The sequence below is a fragment of the Elgaria multicarinata genome, chromosome 7, assembly GCF_023053635.1.
Source record: "Elgaria multicarinata webbii isolate HBS135686 ecotype San Diego chromosome 7, rElgMul1.1.pri, whole genome shotgun sequence".
Classification (NCBI taxonomy): domain Eukaryota; kingdom Metazoa; phylum Chordata; class Lepidosauria; order Squamata; family Anguidae; genus Elgaria; species Elgaria multicarinata.
The window spans coordinates 88,525,615-88,547,747 of record NC_086177.1 but is presented as its reverse complement, the minus strand read 5'-3'; the positions used below and the strand labels follow the sequence as shown (position 1 = coordinate 88,547,747).

General features: G+C 39.1%; 1 protein-coding gene across 7 annotated transcripts in view; it reads left to right on the top strand.

Annotated features, from left to right (window-relative positions):
* The window catches only part of UBR5 (ubiquitin protein ligase E3 component n-recognin 5), a 180,969-nt gene that overhangs the window by 141,150 nt on the left and 17,686 nt on the right, over positions 1-22,133 (top strand). For 5 of the 7 annotated variants that reach the window (XM_063131016.1, XM_063131021.1, XM_063131020.1 and 2 more), the window contains 25 exons: positions 458-668; positions 2,051-2,177; positions 4,089-4,240; positions 4,767-4,862; positions 5,654-5,777; positions 7,146-7,243; positions 7,789-7,937; positions 8,589-8,680; positions 9,187-9,333; positions 9,424-9,542; positions 9,633-9,759; positions 9,872-10,001; positions 10,123-10,283; positions 11,426-11,665; positions 13,255-13,378; positions 13,823-13,934; positions 14,458-14,589; positions 15,272-15,529; positions 15,794-16,062; positions 16,981-17,192; positions 17,315-17,545; positions 18,813-18,886; positions 20,120-20,292; positions 20,863-20,976; positions 21,873-22,090. In XM_063131016.1, coding sequence (XP_062987086.1) covers positions 458-668; positions 2,051-2,177; positions 4,089-4,240; positions 4,767-4,862; positions 5,654-5,777; positions 7,146-7,243; positions 7,789-7,937; positions 8,589-8,680; positions 9,187-9,333; positions 9,424-9,542; positions 9,633-9,759; positions 9,872-10,001; positions 10,123-10,283; positions 11,426-11,665; positions 13,255-13,378; positions 13,823-13,934; positions 14,458-14,589; positions 15,272-15,529; positions 15,794-16,062; positions 16,981-17,192; positions 17,315-17,545; positions 18,813-18,886; positions 20,120-20,292; positions 20,863-20,976; positions 21,873-22,090 — 3,890 coding nt within the window. The remainder of the gene's footprint in view (positions 1-457; positions 669-2,050; positions 2,178-4,088; positions 4,241-4,766; positions 4,863-5,653; positions 5,778-7,145; positions 7,244-7,788; positions 7,938-8,588; positions 8,681-9,186; positions 9,334-9,423; positions 9,543-9,632; positions 9,760-9,871; positions 10,002-10,122; positions 10,284-11,425; positions 11,666-13,254; positions 13,379-13,822; positions 13,935-14,457; positions 14,590-15,271; positions 15,530-15,793; positions 16,063-16,980; positions 17,193-17,314; positions 17,546-18,812; positions 18,887-20,119; positions 20,293-20,862; positions 20,977-21,872; positions 22,091-22,133) is intronic. The other 2 variants (XM_063131017.1, XM_063131018.1) reach the window with 2 other exon arrangements.

Below are 22,133 nucleotides of genomic sequence, written 5' to 3'. Positions count from 1 at the left end.
CTCTTGTGATTAGAAAAGGGAAGCCGCTGTTTTCACAGACCGTTCTGGTTTCATCTTTAATTCTGGACAAGTTAAAGCAGACATTTTATTTCTATTGTCAGCAGTCACTTGGCTATAGCTTTTACATCAACAGACTGTGATCCTAAGCACCTAATAATAAGTCATAGTATTGGTAAACCATCCTGCCAAATTTGAAAGCACCATAGTTGGGGTGTAGCAAAACCTGACTGTACTCAATGTAGTTTATTGATCCTGCACTTATAGCTAAAAATCTTACTAGTACAATTTATCATTTTATATAAAACAATTTTAACATATAAAATGCTTTAATTATCACATTTTTATCCTGCCCTTCTCCATGGAGTTTGGGGCGGCATGTTTGTGCTAAAACTGTAACAAAGAACCACGAAATGTTTGGTTCCATTTGATTAAAGTCTTTCATTTTTCCCAAATACAGAAGCAAACTTTAATGCAACATATTCTCCGCTGTGACTATGAGGCCTGCAGACAGTATCTGATGAACCTTGAGCAAGCTGCTGTCTTGGATCAGAATCCTCAAATGCTGCAGACATTCCTCAGCCACAGATGTGATGGAAACCGTAATATTCTGCATGCTTGTGTATCTGTGTGCTTTCCAACTAGTAATAAAGAAACTAAAGAGGAAGAGGGTGAGTTCAGCAACCTCATCCATTTTTTTCTGAGCGCTGTTGAAACAGAGCTAGAAAAACAGGATAAAACTGTACACAGTTTACTTACAGAGCAAATTAGTAAGTGATGAGGTTCTTAATAAATGATGAATGCATTATATCCCTGACCAGCATAGTCAGTGGGAGAAAATGGAGGAAAAGAATGTGGTGGAAAGGGAAAGGAACATCTCATGCTAGCAGCATAGTAGGTTGCATTTAACTGAAATATGTCACTTGGAAATGAGACTGGGATCCAAAGATACATGCACAGTGTTACATCGTGTACCAGGCTACTTTGAGCCCCCCTTCACACTGCAGTCCTTCACTCCCCCTAAAACAACTACTCCTAGTGGTTAGGGGACCCTCTGGGACAACATAGGGCACTGCAGCAGCATAAGGAGAGCAGCAACAAACCATCATGTGCGGAAGTTCTTTGTGCTCATGTGTAGGACTATTTGGTTCCCAGCCACAGTTTTTGCCGATTGAGGTAAGTTAGTATCTAAGGAACAAAAAGCAGAAGCAAATTTTCTGCCTTCTAAATCATGTTTTTCAATACTCATCTACCACACTTATGACAGTTTGCTCAAATGTTGACTTTCTGCATCAGCTGGTGATTGGACTAGCTGACCTTTGAGGTCTCTTTCCAACTATATGATTCTATGCTGAAGATAGTGTACGATTTAATAAATGATTGCATACAAATGAATAGATAAATGTATTTCTGAATCTCTAGTACAGTAGATGATGAAACTCTGTAAGTTGTGTTCAGCAGATGAGTGGCATATAGTACTGCTCAGAGATTTATTATTTTCCGAATGTTACACTAAATTGTTCTGCTGGAATTGTTCTATTTTGCATTTGTGTTATATATTTTTTTCTTTTTAAAATTGTCCTAACCTCCTGTCTGCTTTGAAGCTTTTGCTGTTGAATAATCAAGTCCATAGCTTTAATTCAGTGTTGCACTAATGGAAATCTACTAGTGCGACAGGACTTTCTCCCTCTCTTCTCTCAGCTCTCCACACTATCCAAAAATCTGCTCCGGAGACTTTCCCAGCCCCCTTGGAGCAGATCTTGAAAGTGAGTGAGGAGCAGTGGGCGAAGGAGGGGGAAACGCTCCCCTCCCAGTTTTGCTTCTTCTGTCAGTTTTGCTGACAGAACTTCTTCAGTCAGCAGAACAATATCTTTAAATGCAACCTCCTATATCCTCCTCTTTTTCATTTGAATAAAGACTTGGTTGAGAAATTCCAAGATGGTTTTATATGTGAAATTTATATAAAAGTGACTGACGAAAGAGAAACTTACAATTGATTATAAGATTTTAGTAATAAAATAAACGGATGACAAGTTTCTTCCTTATGATTCAGAAGCAGAGCGCTCGGAAAGGAATACATTTGCTGAAAGGTTATCTGCAGTTGAGGCTATAGCTAATGCTATTTCAGTGGTGTCAAGTAATGGGCCGGGAAATCGTGCAGGATCCTCAAGCAGCAGAAGGTAAGCTTAGTCAGTAGTATTTTTTTCCTTTTTTTTGCTAGTACAATATTAATTGCTGGTATGACACTATGAACTAATACAGTCCCGCACCCTAAGAGCTACTTTAATCTTCATATGCTATTGGTTTTACAGTATCGGTCTATTATTGAGGCACTTTAAAGTTGGATATATATGATTGATGTCAAAATGACTCCCATTTTAATGTTAAAAAAAGAAAGATTTTATTGGCATAGTATTGCAAAAATGTAGTTTAACAAATAACTATTAGGTGACATTCTGCCCTGTAGTGTTAACTTAATTTTTTTAACACTAATTAGGCAGTCCCCGTTGAGCTATCAGCGTCCTGATTGAAAATAGAAAACAAAACAAAACAGAAACAAAAATTCCTAGCTGAAACACTGGGCTCATAGTAAATAATGGAGGGGATTCAAATTGGATGTTTCCCCCATCCAATAGGATTGCATGCTTACCTTAAATCGGAATATTATTGTGCTTCTTTGGAGTCAAATATATGGATTGGCTTTGGAGTTCAGACCCTTCCTCTGCTTGTACTTAGTTTCTTGAGTGAATTACTTGTCTTTTGACTAGCTCGGCCCCAATGGCAGCCATTATGTGATTATTCACATGCTCCATGGAAGACATTTTGTGGTGGTGCCTACAGCAGTTTTTTCAATTGTCAAATGTGTCCATGGGTCCAAAAAGGTTGGGGACTCCTAAACTAAGCAGTTCAGTGTAATAGACAAGGCAATGTAATGTGACTAAAAGAATAATACTGAAGACAGTGCAATGTGAATAAAAGAACTGTAATTTAAATAAGAATAATTGACAAAGCAACTATGAAACAATTACATATGCCCTACATTGTATCCTCCTAATACTTCCTCCTGGAGAAGATATCTAAAAGCATCCTGTGTTTTCCAGCAGTTCTGCGTAACATGTTAGCGTCACATTGAAGAGAAAGCCATGCCTTTCCAGTGTAATGAGCTAATATATCCAAGGATCCCTCTGTCTCCCAACAGAGCAAAACTAGTAGCAACAGAAAGTAAGAAAGGAAGGGAAGTGGAAATAATAGGGAGTCCAGCAAAATATCTGCTCAGAATTTCTCAGGGGAAATGTAAAATCCTTGCAGTATGCTTGCTGCCACATAAACACATTTTATACTAGCATCTTCTCAAAACAAAACCAATGCTGTGGTTTCTCAGTCGACTATGCTGCCTGACAATATTGTCTGAGTCTCTTATCAAGCACAATAGTTTCTTCATACTTCCGGGTTTCAAGGTCTCCCACTGGTTATCACTTCATTTCACCAAATGTTGGACTTCTCTGTTGTTGTAATCCAGTTTTGTCCATCACGGCTTCTTTGGTGTTTGCTAAATTCAGTGGTTTGTTTGGTTTAGCAGGCTCAGATTAACAACTAGAGGGTGAGATTGGCCATGGCTTCACTCTTCTTTTGCCCTGTAGCAACTATTGTAGCTATTGCCCTGGACCACACTGGAGAAGGCAGCCTAAAAGCTGTCGCTGTGAGAGTCCATCCACTTGCACACTGTCTATGTGTAATTTTTTGTTCCTCTTTATTCCTTTTTCTCCTTGCACTTTATCCCATTTCAAACTCTATAGTCCTCGGACATATTTATGGACTATGTATGAGAGTAACGAGGCAAATAACAATTCTGAGAAGAAAGCAAGGTTGAACAGGCACACTGGCAATATTCTGTGAATGTCTTTATATCTAAAATATATGCCATACTTCATTGTAATGCTAAAAATGAATAAAAAGGGGCATTAATGCTGGCATCTCCACACATATTTTTATAAATGTAGATAAGTTCTCTTTGGCTGCCTCAACTATGCACCCTACTCAAATACACACAGCACTGAGCGCTAGTGTTATGATTTACTTTTGACCCTTAGTTTGCGACTGAGAGAAATGATGAGAAGATCCCTGAGGGCTGCAGGCTTGGGCAGACATGAAGCTGGAGCTTCATCTAGTGATCATCAGGATCCAGTTTCTCCTCCCATAGCTCCTCCAAGCTGGGTTCCTGATCCTCCTGCAATGGACCCTGGTATGCTTTTTAGATACTTCTGTGCATACATGTGAAATTCAGAGTAACATTTATGACCTTTCAGACGAACTTGTAAAAAGAGCAATAAGAAATGCATGGACATTTATTAGAACTGTGTGAAGCACTTAGCTCAGGGGTGGGCAACTTATCATTTTCCAGGTGTTTTGGCCTATCTCTCCCATTAGCCCTAGCCAGCATTGCCAATAGTGAGGGATGATGTAGACCAAAACATCTGGAGGGCCACAAGTTGCCCTCTCTGATTTAGTTAGTTAATCACTCTGATTCTTAGAGAAGTAAAACTGGGTGTTAAAACTATTGATTACAGCTTGTTAGCAAATGTTTATTTTAAAATTGTTACTTGCTTGCTGCTGTAATGTCAGCAACAGTTATCATTAGTCTCACTGAATAATCTTTGGGTAGAAAGAAAGTTTAAACACGTAGGGTGGGTAGTTACTGCGGAGTGAGCATGTTACCAGGGATGTGTTTTATGTATTGATATGAATCCTGCTGTTCTGTTTACTAAAAGATGGTGACATTGATTTTATCCTGGCTCCTGCTGTGGGATCTCTTACCACAGCAACAACTGGCACTGGTCAAGGACCCAGCACTTCCACCATACCAGGTGAGAAAACAGTATTTTGTATGTTTGCACAAGTTTCCCCCCAAAAAGAATCATAAGAGTTAATTTCCAGTATAGACTTTTGTGTATCTAAAATGTCCTCCTCTGTACTAGCTACCATAACCTGAAGGTGCATCTTTCCATCACCCTTTTTATTTATATAGGAAGCATAGTTTAAGAGTGCTTAACAGATATACGAGTCTCTTCTTCCTGGTGGTTCCACATGGACCTGTGGCCCGCTTGGAATCCCCCTGGAGAAGAGCCTTCAGTGTGGTGGCCCCCTTTCTATAGAGCTCCCTGTCTCTGGAGGTCAGGCAGGCGCAAACACTGTGTTGTTTCTGGTACTTCCTGAAAACATCTTTATTCTAGGAAGCCTTCCTTGTCTGACCAGTCACAGGTTTTTTTGGCACTCTGTTTTTAAAAATAATAATTTTTTCACATGGTTGTATTTCTTTTACCTTTTTATCATTATCACTGCTCCAGAATCTATTTAGACGTGGAGTGGTATATAAATGCTGTAAATAAATAAAATAAATAGGAGATATACTACAAAATGTTTTACCAGCACCTTTTTATGCATTTAAAATACCTTGTCTATTTTAAGTCAGTTTCAGGAAGTAAAACTTTCCATCCTTTCTATATACAGTGAAATCCATAATTTATCATCTTGTCACATTTCTAATATAGCTAAAGTGCTGATTAATCATAAACTACAGCTGGTCCTCTTTAGAATGTTTTCTGTAAGTGAACTGCTTCTATAGGCAGTTTTTCATCAATGTTTCTCTAATTCGTAGGTCCTTCTACAGAACCGTCTGTAGTGGAATCAAAGGACCGGAAGGCAAACGCACACTTCATACTGAAACTATTATGTGACAGTGTTGTTTTGCAGCCTTATCTTCGGGAACTGCTATCAGCCAAGTAAGGGTCTTCATGTGAAAATGTCATATACTGTTTTCACCCTTTTGGGAAGTAGGTAGACAGACATGATGTGCCCTTTCTCCTCGATCACTTCAGAGAAAGGGATGAAGGGCAACAGCATTCCAAAATTCAGATCCATCTCTGCTTCTTTGAGTACGTAACCAGATAATAACCTGGTTCACACAATCAAGACAAGCCACAGTGACTTAAGCTACCATGGCTTGTTTTGATCTCTGGCACGAGCTGGGTGTTATTTCCCTTATTACTCACTGAGGTGTGGCATGTCATGTCATCTGAACCTGGGTGACAAGGGTTATTTGAGGAGGAAATAACCATCAAATAAGCCAATGACCTGGTTTGCATGATCATTGCACCTTAACCCATGGCCTGTTGAAGGGTTATTTGAGGAGGAAATAACCATCAAATAAGCCAATGACCTGGTTTGCATGATCATTGCACCTTAACCCATGGCCTGTTGAAGGGTTATTTGAGGGTTGTTTAACCTTTCTACAAGCCATGCCGCCTGGATTCAGACGACACAATAAGCGGTGGTTATTCAATTTGCACCTGACATGTGCCGCAGCATAAACAAGCCACAACAATTGTGTGAACCAGCTCAGAGACTGGTTGTCTTCTTAAAGGATGTTAAAACAAAAACGTACTCCTGTAAGTTAAAAAGGAAGTTGAAGACAAATATTTGAAATGAAACATGACCTAGAGCAGGGATGGGCAACATGAGGCCCTTGCTGTCCCACTGCGTTGCCCACTGCCAAGACACTGAAATTTGTAGTGGCGAAAACATTGCTGATTGGCTGCCAACAGCTGGCGGCAAACTGGTAAGACAGCCTAAAGGGGCCAAATTGTGCTTTTTTAGAAGCGAGATTTGGCTGCTTTAAGGCTTCTGTAACTGTTTAATGGCATCCTGCAGAATGCAGCTCATGGGGGCTGGAGTTGTCCAGGGGGTGAAAATGCCCTCTGGACTGTCTGTAGTTGCCCACCCCTTCCATATATGGGGAACAGTTAAAACATTTCCTTAATAAATTAAAGAGGACAAGAATATTTGTTGTCTGTCTGTCTCATGCAGATATTCTTGATTTTCACTATACTGCTACAAATTTTTGTAACTTATGCTGCTTGTTTATTTATAGATGTAAGTAAGCAAGCAGAGGTTAACAAAGCCTTTTCATTGGTACTTTATTTCAATTTTTAAATATTTATTTCAATTTTAAAGTATTTGTTAATGCATCATTTTTGGTATTGTCATGGAAGGTTTAAAATTTGGACAATTTCTAAATTTGGCTCTTCTGCTAAAGTTATAAGACTGCTATTTGAACTTGACTGAAAATTATTTGGATAAATTGTTTTTAGGGATGCGAGAGGAATGACACCTTTTATGTCTGCTGTTAGTGGCAGAGCCTATCCTGCTGCAATTACCATTTTAGAAACTGCACAAAAAGTTGCCAAAGGTAAGTGAAAGTTATTGATTTTTTGCTATACATGCTAATACTTAAAGGCTTTTGTCCTCAGTCTTTAGAGAACAGTACAAAATCTTTTAAAGTAGAAAATTAATAGAAAACTGTAGGCCCCCTGCTGCCAATTCATAACTTGGATTGTTCTCTGTTGTAATGAGTGATTCATCAGGAGTAGTTTCCTATGACAATTTCCCTACCATTTGTTCATGCAGGAGGTTAGATTTTGATATCTGTTGGATATTCTGATGAAATAGTTCAGGGAAATTATTGAAGGAAGGTTGTTTTAGCAGCTGCTTTTTAACAAAAAGCTAATTACTTAATTTTTCTACGTTTAGGAGGCATTTAGTGTAAGATAACAATTTAATTTTTTGAGTAAACAGCGAAAGGTGATAATGCTGAAGTAGAATGGTGTTGCTTCCCTTCTCCCCTCTCACAGGGCTTCTGTGAGAAGTGTTACTGTAATTTCTTAGCTTAAATTCATAGCTCCTCAAATAGTCTTTAAAATTTCATTTTTCACTCCCTCTGTTTCCCCCCCTAAGCGGAGGCAACGTCAAGTGAAAAAGAGGAGGACGTGTTTATGGGAATGGTTTGTCCAACTGGCACAAACCCAGATGACTCTCCCTTGTATGTTTTGTGTTGCAATGATACCTGCAGCTTTACGTGGACTGGTGCAGAGCATATAAATCAAGTAAGTTTAGGGATAATCAGCTGGGTTTCCACTACTAGCTTCTTGGAGCCTGATGAAGGCTATTTTATTCTCCCAAACTTTGAATGGATGATTTTTAACATTTCTGCCTTTGTCTTATTGCTGCTTTTTTGGTTGGTGTTTACTGTTGTTTTGACTTTTGAAATTCTGACTTTTAATATTTTTCTCGGGTTGGATCCAGACTAGTTAGTTAATCAATGGGACAAGTTAGTCATGACGTAAGTTCCATTGATTTCAACGTGTACTAAGTGTAACTAATTTAGTCTGGATGCAGTCCATTGTTTTTAATGTTAAAGTATGCATTTTAGTACCTGTAAAAGTCTCCGCTGGGTTGACTTTGGGAGATTAAACACTTCTGAAATTTAGTGACACATTTTTTACATGTATGGCTGATATTGGAGTATATCTTTATTTGGTAGTGCATACAAGTCTTAATACAGTTTCTTAACCCTTAATGCAGTTTCTGCTGTAAATTGTTTTTCCAGTTGCTTGCTTTTGATGCTTTTAACATAAGCTTTCATCCTAGAAAATGCAAAAGAAAGCAACGGACAAATTTATATCAAACTTACAGTTACATTCAAATTATTCATTGTACTTCATCTTTTCTAAAATGCTGAATTTACCCTCTTTTAGGATATATTTGAATGCCGTACGTGTGGTTTACTGGAATCTCTGTGCTGTTGCACAGAGTGTGCAAGGGTGTGCCATAAAGGTCATGATTGCAAGTATGTGTATGCTTATCTGTAAAATTGGGGCTTCAATGGGCTGTTGTGTAACAAATGTACTTCATTTTTCTTGTGCTCTGATGTATACAAATTGTTAGTGATACAGAAAAGTTGAAATTGCAGCTGTTGGATCTGCTTCCCATTGTGGGTTGGGGAGGGGAGGGGAATATGTAACCAACTAGGCAGGCTTCTCACCAATTTATTGTCCTGCATGTAAGTATCATAGTAGAGCAGGCAGAGAGTCCATTTGTTTAGGACCAGTTATAGGAAGAGAAGTTGATACCCTACTTTCAGAGTCATAATTCTTTTCAAACTAGTGCAGCCTGTCATAAACAGGATGACCTGGAAAGTGGCATTTAGAAAAAAGTGCTTCAGATAAATTAGTTTATTTTATTAAAAGTAAAATTATTATAGACACAATGTCATATTTTTATAACTGGTTATACTGCATATTGATATGAAAATTGATGTTACTTAGAAAAATATAATAAATTATCTCTTTTCAGGCTTAAACGCACATCCCCAACAGCGTACTGTGACTGCTGGGAGAAATGCAAGTGCAAAACATTAATTGCGGGACAAAAATCTGCACGTCTTGATCTGCTTTTCCGGCTGCTTACCACCACAAATCTGGTCACCATGCCAAATAGCAGGTGAGTGTCTCTTTAGTTCAGACTTCCAAAATATTCAGAGAAGTCCAGAGTAGTTCCCTTCTCATACCTGTGTGTGCATATGTGTTACAGGGGAGAGCATCTTCTGTTGTTCTTAGTACAGACAGTTGCACGACAAACAGTAGAACATTGCCAGTATAGACCACCAAGAATTAGAGAAGATCGTAATCGTAAAACAGCAAACCCTGAAGGTAACACTTTTTCTCATTACAAGGTTTTCTCTTACAATATGATTCTTTCTGCAGTAACTATTCACATGGTTTTCTTTTCTTGTGCTTCAGATTCAGATATGCCTGATCATGATTTAGAACCTCCACGATTTGCACAGCTTGCCTTGGAACGTGTTTTACAAGATTGGAATGCACTGAAATCTATGATCATGTTTGGCTCGCAGGAGAACAAAGACCCGTGTGTATTAGTTAATTGTTTAGATTAAGCTTTTGAAAACTGACTTTGTATCGTAGACTTACAACTTACATTATATTTCTTCTTCCTCTTCTTCTTTTTGCTTTTTTCCAAGTCTTAGTGCAAGCAGTAGGATTGGTCATCTTTTGCCTGAAGAACAAGTGTATCTTAATCAGCAAAGCGGTACTATTCGACTGGACTGTTTTACCCACTGTCTTATTGTGAAGTGCACAGCGGACATTTTGGTAAGACACATTATTAAATAATACAGTGCTTTTGTCATACTCTTATGTGAACTACTTTGCATACAGAATTTGTATGGTGATGTTGCAGTGCATATTTGCTCCAATAAATTGTTCTCTACAGCTTTTAGATACTTTGTTGGGGACCCTTGTAAAAGAGCTGCAAAACAAATACACTCCAGGCCGCAGAGAGGAAGCGATTTCTGTTACAATGAGGTTTCTACGTTCTGTGGCAAGAGTCTTTGTCATCCTTAGCGTGGAAATGGCTTCCTCAAAAAAGAAAAAGTAAGCTTATTTATTACCTAAATTACTGCTGGAGGAGTGGGAAAAAACACTGTATTTTGCAAACGTTGTAAGAGTCTACGTAGTCTTCTGGACATTGACATCAAATCATGTTTCAATTCAGTGTAACATAATAGTAATGCAGGTTTACTTCTCAGATCAATAGGAGAAATTTGGGAAGCATTTCTGTATACAGCAGCTGGGCCCCAGTTAGGCCCTAAAGGTTTATTAATTATTTATTAATAATATTTATATACCATTTACTATAACAAAATCCCAAAGTTGTTTACCTTGGTGTATAATTGAGTCATTTATTGGATGCTGTGGGGTATATGGTGGTTTGGAGTTTTAATTGTTTTTGATCTCGTTTTTTCATTTACATTTTAAATACATTAAACAATACAACCCACATAGGGTTACCACTCGACCAACTATAAAGAGTCTCCTCCCATGTTTGTATAAGTTAGGGGGAAATGTAGCACACCATGTCTGTAACCCTTACTGCTCTAAGATTCTAGATTAAATAACATTTTTTTTCAATTTATGAAGTAGTGAATAGGTTGGTCATCGAAACGTGTGTTGCATTTTGTGGCTTCTTACATATACTCAGTTAAATTTTGGTTCAAAGTTATTATTCTAGTCTTAAGACCAGGCCCAACATAATTTTTTGTATGCTGTGATGGCGAGTGGAACAGTTCTGTGGACGCATGCATAGGAGAAACTACCCACCCTATACAAGACCTATACAAGTTGCTCACAGGTTGCCTTAGGGCAAGAGGTATGGAAGATGCGTTCTGATGAAAAGTTTTGCCTGATTTTGAGAGCAGAGTACTAGAGAGAGATGAGGAAAGAGGTAAAGCAGCAAAGGACCAGAGGGAAGAAGGATGCAGTAGTCCGGATGAGAGATGACCGGAGCTTAGACAAGAGTTTTTGCCAAGGCGGCAGAGAGGAAGGGCTGTATTTTTGCCATGTTGTAAAGAGAAAAGTGATACTGCTTGTTTACAGACTTTGAATATGTGGAATCGCTGCAGTTCTGTAGATGCAGAACCATTAAAGAGGAACTGTAAAATTACTTGTATGCTTTCTGAATCCTTTGGAATAAGAATATATATCTGTATATTTTTCCTTGCCTTTCTCTTTTTCAGCAACTTTATTCCACAGCCAATTGGAAAGTGTAAGCGTGTATTCCAAGCTCTGCTACCTTATGCTGTTGAGGAATTGTGCAATGTAGCAGAATCCCTAATTGTTCCAGTCAGAATGGGAATTGCACGTCCTACAGCACCTTTTACATTGGCAAGCACTAGTATAGATGCTATGCAAGGCAGTGAAGAGCTGTTCTCAGTGGAACCACTGCCTCCACGACCATCATCTGATCAGTCCAGCAGGTAATGTTTGCTGTCTGATTTATTCTAAGTATATTAGAATATACTTAGAAACTGTTATCATTATTTTACATCCTCTATGACAGGGTATTATGTTCTCTGTTAACTCAAATAGGCAAATAATTGGCTATGAGACTTGTCTCATTTTGTGTTTGGTATGAGGAAGCATCCACAATGGGTTAACTCCCTTTTCTGCCTAGAAAAGGCAAGGATCTCATGACCAAAGTATTTTGTCTTAGCACTTGGGGCTTCACCCTCAGTTTGTCCCTGCCTGTCACCCAGGACTGTTATTTCCTCACCTTTTCCCTGACGCTACTGTACTTCTTTCTTTTCTAGACTAGGGGAACACAACATTTTTATCCCCAAGGGGTGTGTAGTTTCTCAGCTGCTCCTAATAGTGGAGAACCTTTTTCTACACATAGGTAGCCAAGACTGAATCAGCAGCACTTTCAAATGGTAACTCACATACCAAGCCTCACAAGTGAGCAGGGCAAGCCTCTGAGGTTGAGCCTCAGATATAAGCAGGACTGAATCTCTCAGCAACTTTCCCCCTAGGCTCTGCCTTCTTTCCCCAGCAGGGAAAAGCTCTTATCTGTAGTTGGCTGATGGAGAATTGCCATATAGTCTCATCCTAATACGTTCACCAGGACTTACGAACTAGACACCTATGCATTCGCAGAACTGGTGTTTGGAAGGACAGTGTAAATGTTCCCCACTTCATAAGACTCATAATGATTCCCAGTCCACTAGTCTAACAGTTCATGCACTTCACTTTGTAGATGCCTCCTCACAACAAACTGGGAATGGAACATTGGTCACTTACTATGAAGCTTTCTTCCAGTGTTGGTGTGGCAGAGGCATCCAAACTATTAAGAAATGATTCTCAATGAAGTCCTGGGAGCAGAAAGGAATGCAAACATTTTAGTCGTCACACCCCCTTTGAAGTGTGTGTGTGGGTCATTCCTTGTTGGCTTTCACCCTGCCTGTCATGGTTATTAGGCTCCTCAGTAAAAACAAAAACAAAAAACTTAGCCATGGCATAGAACTGATAGAGGAGTCTGAGCAGCAATACTAAGACAAAAGATCTTGGTCATGTGCTCCTGCTTTTCCTGGGTGGGACCTGTGAGACCCATTGTGGTTAGTCACACCAAACCAGAAGGAACCTCCATGGTAATGACTAATGTTCCCTTTCAATCCCACCCCTGAGACTAGTTCGGAATAATTTGTAGTGCATGCATTTTTAAGATGGCAATGAAGGGTTTAGCATAATCCATTCTGAAGATTGGACCATCATAGAAGATAGTGATAACGTGAAGTAGGTTGTGGTGGGTGAGAAGGGTTCTCGGTTAAGCACATTTTTACAACCAGAAGATAAATTAGTATTTTATAAAACTTACTATTCTAATCAAATATTAATATACTTTTGAAGAAACTTAACTCTTCTGAGGCTGTGTAGTCATGGAGGGTCTTCTATCCACTAGATTTTATTTTTTGGTTCTCTTGGCTGAAGAGAAGAAATTTGTGTTGTGTCATTTTGGTATTACTGTATCCTTGTCCTTCTAAAAGCCTTTCTTTCTCTCTCTGTTTTGTAGTTCCTCCCAGTCTCAGTCTTCCTATATCATTAGGAATCCACAACAAAGGCGGATCAGTCAGTCTCAGCCAGTTCGTGGCAGAGATGAAGAACAAGATGACATTGTGTCAGCAGATGTGGAAGAGGTTATTGTCTTGTTCTCAATAGGCAGCATTGTATTTATTTTAAAGAAGATTTCAGTACTGAAGTTAAATGAATTCCATACAAGAATGCACTGTACTGGATTGGCCTGTGAAGTTACAGCTATACTGCAAGGACTGCATACCAACATTTGTACAACCTTGGTGTTATGAAATACTAGAAACAAAGTCATGTTAGCCTGTAGCCGCAGAAAGTGCTAAGGTGCCTTTGAGAACAATATGAGTTGTCATCTAGGAGGCTTTCATAGGCAGCAACTACTCAAGGATTGTAATTTTCCTTTGCTTTCTAGGGATCAGAATTTTAACTTGCAAATACTTCAGAAAAATAGAAAGTGCAGGTCTAAAACATCTGCAAAATCCAGAGCTGTATTTAGCACATGTCTTTGAAGCTCATAAAAAGTTTCCCAGTGTAAAAATCTGTTTTCCCAGGTTGAAGTGGTTGAGGGGGTAGCTGGAGAAGAGGACCACCATGATGAACAAGAAGAACATGGCGAAGAAAATGCTGAAGCAGAAGGGCAGCATGACGAGCACGATGAAGATGGTATACTTGGGCATACATTTTAATCATTTTAAAATGAATAGGGTTGGGTCCAGGCATGTAGTGTCAACCTGTGCTAGTTTTCTCAGAAGTAAGTCCTATGGATTTCATTGAGTCTTACACTTAAGCATACTCTCACAGACTCCATTGGAATAAATTAGTTATGATTAACTTTTCACATTGATTTCAGTGGGACCTAGCTTAGCCTGGATCTAACCCGTAGATATTACCTTCTGCAAGGGAATGTAAAACACTTTCTTGTTAATATTATAAACCTCTTCTTATCAGACCAGCTTATTTCTCCATGAAAAGGGGTAATAATGTATTAGTAATATTCATGCAAGCAACAGTTAGGTCTATCAAAAAAACACGAAGCTGGCCAAAAAATGCATGGCTTTCTATAGAGGTAGTAAGCAGCGGAAGATATTAAAATAGAAGATAGCTTTATGGAGAAGCTGAAATGTTCTATAATATAGAATACTATCTTAACATAGTTCCATCAATTTATTACACCCCACCACATTAGGAAGTGATATGGAGTTGGATCTACTAGCAGCAGCAGAAACAGAGAGTGACAGTGAGAGTAATCATAGCAACCAGGACAATGCCAGTGGACGGAGAAGTGTTGTCACTGCAGCTACAGCAGGATCAGAAGCAGGTAATATTTTTTTTTATCAGCTTCATTTTGATGTCATTAAATTTTAGTGCCAGTATTTCATTTTTTTAAAAAAAATCTGAATAAGGGTTGTTCTAGTCTCAATCAAAGAGGTTGATGGCAGTAAGTTTTCAAGGTCTGCATGCTGCCTGATTTTTAAGAAGCCTTGAGGACTTTTTTTATAGTATAAAAGCAAAACAAAACTTTTTTAAATAAATAGTGTTGATGATATACATGTAATTTAAAAGATGTGTAGTTTCACCTACAATTCTATCTTTTGCGATATTGTATGTAATCTGTTCTTATGCTTTTTATGGATTTAAATTTTGTATATCAGCTTTTAACGTTCATTGTTTTAATCTTTGTTAACTGCCCACAGAGCTTTGGCTATGGGGCCGTATATAAATATCATAAAGAATGATAAATAATAATATTTTTTAAAAAGATGCTTAAAACATAGGAAATAACTAGGTTGGGAAAGATTTATTTTTTGACGATTTCTTAATTTATAAGAACTGAGTATCACAGTATGCTATTAAAGTGTTGAATTTTAATTCACTAAACAAGGCTATAATCCCACTAAAATTGGTGAGCCAGTGACGAGTGTCACTGAATTGCTCCACATTTACTTGCTTCTGGAAAGAAAACGGAAGCAGTTAACCTCACAGTATGTGCATTTCCGTAGGTGCTAGCAGCGTTCCAGCCTTTTTTTCTGAGGATGACTCTCAGTCGAATGACACCAGTGATTCCGATAGCAGCAGCAGCCAGAGTGATGACATAGAGCAAGAGACCTTTATGCTCGATGAACCTCTGGAGCGCACAACCAGCAGCTCTCATGCCAATGGGGCTGCCCAGGCCCCCCGCTCGATGCAGTGGGCAGTACGCAACATCCAGAATCAGAGGACTACTAGCACTGCACCATCCAGCACCTCTGCTCCAGCAGGTACTTCAAAAGACAACACTTGTACATTGATGTCTTTTTCTGATCTATTAACTAATGAACTGATTTGGGATGGAAATATACGAGCAATTTATATGAATCTTGACAGTGCTGCCCACAAGCTGTTGTGTGGTATTTTGTTTTGTTACTTTAAATGCCATTTATAGACTAAATAGGATCCAGTATTGGTATTTGCTTTGGGATAAATAGTAGAACTCCCTTTGGTTTGTTCGTTGACCTCGGGTATCTTTTTCTTACTCCCTTTAGCGAGTTCAGCAGGCTTAATTTACATTGATCCATCCAACCTGCGTCGGAGTGGTACCATCAGTACAAGCGCAGCAGCAGCGGCTGCAGCTCTTGAAGCCAGCAATGCTAGCAGCTACCTGACATCAGCGAGCAGTTTGGCGAGGGCATACAGCATTGTGATCCGACAGATATCTGATCTGATGGGCCTGATTCCCAAGTACAATCACTTGGTGTACTCCCAGATCCCAGCTGCAGTGAAGCTGACGTACCAAGATGCAGTGAATTTGCAGGTACAATGCAACAAAGTATGCTTATCTCCGTGTTCAAATTGGATCATTTTTAAATAAAATTCCACCTGCCACCTTCTAAATTATTTGGTTATAATAAATAGCCTCTCTTTTTCAGTCGCCATCTATTTCTTGCTCATTTCCCACTTCCTTTGCTTCTTTCCTCTGTTTAGCACCTGATTTTTCCTCTGATCTAATGGGTGAAATTTCCTTTCTTTTTAGCAGCTAAAAAGCTCTGTTTGCCAGGAATTCTAGGCAGGACAAGAGTTCAATATATCTGTTGAAGCACTCGTTAGCCCAAGGCTGGGAACTTTTTTACATGTTGAGATCCACATTACTTTGATCGGAACCTGTTTGGGTCTGCTTTCCCGCCATAAATGGGGCAAGAACCCAAAGACAGCAGGGCATACTCATCCATGCACCTGCCCAGTCACCTGCCTTGAGTGCTTGCCGCCACTTTCTTCCTTTTGCCTCCCTGCTGTTCCCTGCAAAAGGATGAAATTGCTGGGCACAGTAGGAATGCTTCCTGCGGCATCTGTCTGAGATGATAGGAGGGGTCATGGTTTTGGGATGGTGCCATGGTTCAGATTTGCATCATTGCCTGGAGGTTCACCACTCCTCATGGTACTGCAGCTTGTATTGGCCATCAGGAAGGGAAATTGTTGCCTTCATCCAGAGGCTAAAACAGGCAGGCCGGAAATTAAAAGGAGGAATCTGTGAATGAAGTGGATATTTTGTACGACCTGAGGAGTATGACCATGAAGTGCTTCCAGAAACATAGAAAATGATATAGATTAGAATTAGGCAGAATTTTTATGACATTAAATAGAACATACGTGTGTGTGTTAACACACAAAATAATAATAATAATAATAATAATAATAATAATAATAATAATGATGATGATGATGCTTTATTTAGAATTACGTTGAGGAAAAACTGATCCCCACTTGGAATTGGATGGTGAGCATTATGGACTCTACTGAAGCTCAGCTCCGTTACGGTTCTGCACTTGCCTCTGCTGGAGATCCAGGGCACCCAAACCACCCACTTCATGCATCACAGAACTCAACCAGGAGGGAAAGGATGACAGCGCGTGAGGAAGCTAGCTTAAGAACTTTGGAGGGTAGAAGGTATGAACAGAGATATGTTAAGATCCCCTCCCCCAGTAAGTAATAATTCCAAGCCAGCAATTCAATGGTGCAATCCTTGCTCTGGAGTATAACTATTTCTCTCAATCCTGTTATAATTGCAGGCGTGCTACACTGCTCAGTGCTCGTCAGGGAATGATGTCTGCCAGGGGGGACTTCTTAAACTATGCCCTCTCCTTGATGCGTTCTCACAACGATGAACATTCTGATGTTCTGCCAGTTTTGGATGTCTGTTCATTGAAACATGTAGCATATGTTTTTCAAGCTCTCATTTATTGGATTAAAGCAATGAACCAACAGACAACCTTGGATACGCCTCAGCTGGAACGGAAAAGGTATAGAAGCCAGTAATGCAACCAGATGTGCAGCAGCAAAGGGTGTTTGTGTCCCCTGTCATTCATAACATTAAAATATGTGTTGAGGTATATCAGTAACTTGTAGTAGGCACTAAACCTGCATGGTGCATTTTTGGTAATAAAGTATTGTGAAACCTGGAATTCAGCCTGTGCTGGTTATGAGAGTAAATTAGATGATGATGATTGCTTTATTTGCCCTTCAGAAAGTACATAAAATTTCAAAAACAATCATAGGATTTGGTTGTGGGAGGTAGAGCACTGAAGTCTTGGTTTCATCAAACTACTATGGTTGGCCAGTTAGATGACATATGCTGGGAGAGAAATATTGGTGCGGGGGTGGATGACGAGGGTGGCCTTCAATACCATTGATCACTGTTCCATTCTGGAGTTCAGTATAGGGCACTGCATTGCAATAATTCCACTCCTTTGTGGATCATATGTCCCAGAAGGCACTGGAAGACTATGTTCCACTGCATGGGAGTTGTACAACAGCAGTTCCTCAAGGCTCATTTTTTTCCTCTCCCGTGCTTTTTAACATGTTTGAAACCACTGGGTGAGGTTGTTTGGAGTTATGGGGAATGGTGTCATTAGTATGGTAGGAGACTCAGAAGGAGAAATGCCTGTTCTGGATTGGGGCATATTCTTTGAAGGGGTAGTTTCATAGTCTGGGGGTATTTCTGGAGCTAGCATTGCTCCTGGATTGCCCACATTGTCTTTTATAAGCTTTGGTTAGTTCACTAGATATGTCTGCTGCCTTGACTACTGTCATTGATGCCATGGTAACATCCTGATTAGATTACTGCAGTGACCTGTGTGTGGGGCTTCCCTTGAAGATGAATCTTAAACAGGTGCAGAATGAGGAGTGAGCCACTGTGAACATATTTGTCCACTTTTAAAACAATTATACTGCTACTAGTTTGTTTCTGAGCGCAAATAAATATTTATTTATTTATTACATTTTTGTACCGCCCAATAGACATAAAAGGAAATTAAGGAACATTTATATTTAAAATTATTAATATTATCTCATGTTATATAATGGTATTAAGTTGAGATGTTTAAAACATTTTATTGTTTTATAGAATGGAACGGGCTTTAAATAGGAATTTAGGCATTGAACTGAAATTGTCATTTGGTATTTATGTATATTTAGTTGTTTTTGGTGATTAGTTTTAGAAAGTTCGTATTAAACATATTTTCTTTGCTGTTGTATATCTAAAATTATCTGACATCCTGCTTTTTTAAGGACTCGGGAACTGTTGGAACTTGGTCTTGACAATGAGGATTCGGAACATGAAAATGATGATGACACAAATCAAAGTTAGTGTTTGTATACTTTGGGGAGGTAGGGAAGCCTACAAACCTGTGGATTTTAGGATTAAAAGACTTCTGGAATTCTTTGGTCATTTTTTTTAACTAGCTTTCCAACTGACATATTAATACATCATAAAATAACAGCCCATACATACTCTAGAGATCAGGGGAATCCTGTTACAACATTAGTTTTCAAGCAGTTTGCATTTTTGGATAATCATAGAAGCACAGTGTAATTGATAAAGTGAAGCCCTAGAGGTGAGATTTCAGGGATCAGCATTAGAAACATTTTTTTAGTGTCAGGGTTCAATCCTGGAATGCTTGAGGCATGCCCTACGGAATGCCTTTGAGCATGCACAGAGTATTATTCTCACCGCTGTGTAACTATAGCCAGCTTCCAGGTATCTGGATTTATGGCAGTAATTGGTGAGCTTTCTCACTTGCTCCCCTGTCAATCAGTTTGGTTTTTCCAAGAGTTTTTTTAGAATTCTTAATGTTAGTACAACTAGATAAGCTCCTCCTCACTGGCGCTCTCCACTTGACCCCGTGCCATCCTCCTTTAACAAAATTTAAATTTCCAAAGCATTGGACCTGTAGCAATAACCCCATCCTTGATAACTACTTCCTCTGAAGAGCCTGGGAAATGGTGTTTCTAGTGGATTGAAGTAGAGGACTTTGGAAATTCGATTTCCCAGGCTACCCAGAAGCAGCTTTATGTGAGTTCCTGGGCCTTGCTTATGTGTTCTGCCTCCATATTCTTTCAGTTTCTCTTCTCACCAGAATGCAGGGATACAAAATTCAAGTAGCTTAGTTGCCCCCCCCAAAAAAAAAAAGTAGAGGGAAGAGGAAAAAACCCTCTTAATCTTCCCTTATAATAATAAAAAAATTCTTCAGAATCCACTAATAAAAATGGTAAAATGTTCAGTCATTACACTTTAGGTTTAGGAAGCTGTTTGCACTAATACCTAGATGTATTAGTTAGGAAGGTAAATATTATATTCTAGGGAGGGAAAACCCTCAAATCTTATTTGAAGTGTTGCAAAGTAATTGTGATGATTTGGTTGTGATGACTAGGATACAGCTTAACTGTTAATTTTGCTCAAGACATTTTCTCAGTTTTCTTGGACAAAATATTGATAATTATTCCACTTACTTTTTTTTATTATTAGTTTATATTTTTTCAGAACTGAATTGTAACCTCATTTCCCCCACCCCCTCCCAAACATTTCTGCTTTCCAGGTGCCACACTTAATGACAAGGACGATGATTCCCTCCCAGCTGAAACAGGCCAAAATCATCCATTCTTCCGACGGTCAGATTCTATGACGTTCCTTGGCTGTATTCCACCCAACCCCTTTGAAGTTCCTCTAGCAGAGGCCATTCCCTTGGCAGACCAGCCACATTTGTTACAGGTAACATTCCATACCCAAACTGTGGAATAGTCTTGAACGACTGTTGTTCCTAGGTAGGTAGCAAATTTACTCAGGTGCGAGGGAAGAGTTGCTACAGCCAGTAGTTGTTCCTTGTTGTTTGGCACCTTACTTTTCCAAAGACCTTCTAGTTAACTGTACTTGTTTTTGTACGGAGAGCAATATAACAACATTCAGAGATCTTTAACCTTGGTTGTCATCCTTGCTTCACTTGTATGCAGGGGACTTAAGATTCTTCTTCCTAGGTGAATAATTTCCTGGTGGCATTTGGTAGGATAACTGGGTCATCATAATTTGAAGTAAATCCCCATTCCAGATTTTTCCAAGTTCTTGGCCAGATGAAGGTGTATGTTTCCTTTGGTTATGGCTGACAGAAACAACATGCATCCTACTGTGTGTTTCACCTTCTAATTAATTTGTCACCTTTTTTTTTGCTGAGGAGCATTCAGATATATGGGATCCAGCTATCAACTATGGGGTCTCATACTTCTCATAGTTAATGCCATCCAGGTTTGTTATTAACAAAGGCTTTACGGAATTGTTCTTTTTCAGCCAAATGCTAGAAAAGAAGATCTGTTTGGGCGGCCAAGTCAGGGTCTATATTCATCCTCTGCCAATAGTGGAAAGTGTTTAATGGAAGTGACCGTGGATAGAAACTGTCTTGAGGTATGAACTTATTGTGATGTGTGTTAAACATTCATAAGCTTCCTTCTACCTCCTTCTTCCCTTGCCAGTTCTTCTCTGCCTAAAAGGAGAACAAGGTATCTTATTTGCAGCTTTCTCTATCCACCACTCTCAGTACCTTTCCTACCCTGGCTTATGTTATTAATTCTGGACCCTGGAAATGTCATTGCAGCATCCAGGAAAACGTTGTTAGCCATATGCAATTTCTGCCTGCTCCTAGTGAGCTGGCAAATAGCTCACTAGGATGAAATGCATCAAAAAAAATTTTTTTTTTTAAAAAAATGGTGCTTAGCATTTTTAATGGGTGTTGAACAAATATTCTTAATTTTTTTCTTAATATTTCCATACATTCACAGTTATCTGTATATTTGCAAAATTAAATCTATATGCTAATAGGATAATATCAGAAGGGAAAACCTTGTCCACACAGAACATTATATCTGGCAAATTCCAAACTGCTATCTTCAAGTACTCTCATCTCTGTTGGAATACTTTGCTGAAGCTAATCACATTCTCCATTTATATGTGTGTTTCTTTTAAGTAGAAATCTCTATAGGCAAAAATGCTGTTTGGTCACATGGATTTCTTTGGGACTAATCAGCTTAGGGTACAATCCTGTTCATGTTTAGATAGAAAGAAGGCCTACAACTTCCAGCAATTTTCCAGTCAGCCATACTGGCTGGGACATGCTGGGAGTTTTAGGCATTTTTTCTGTCTCAATATGTGTAGGATTGTGTCCTTAATCTAAATATTCGGGATCATCTAGTTGTAGGAGTTGGGATTCTACAGTATTGTATTACACATGTGACTAGAACTATTACCTTGAAAATACCTTGCTATCATTATTTACAGAGCAGTTTAATTGCCTCTTCATTTAGGTTCTTCCAACAAAAATGTCTTATGCAGCCAATTTAAAAAATGTTATGAGCATGCAGAATCGGCAGAAGAAGGAAGAAGAACAAAATGTGCCGTCGGAAGAATCAGAGGGTTCAAAGCCAGGCCCGTCAGCTCATGATCTTGCAGCACAGTTGAAAAGCAGTTTACTGGCAGAGATTGGGCTGACTGAAAGTGAAGGTCCACCTTTAACATCCTTCAGGTACCACATTACTTGTGGAAGAACCCATGGGCCACACACAGTC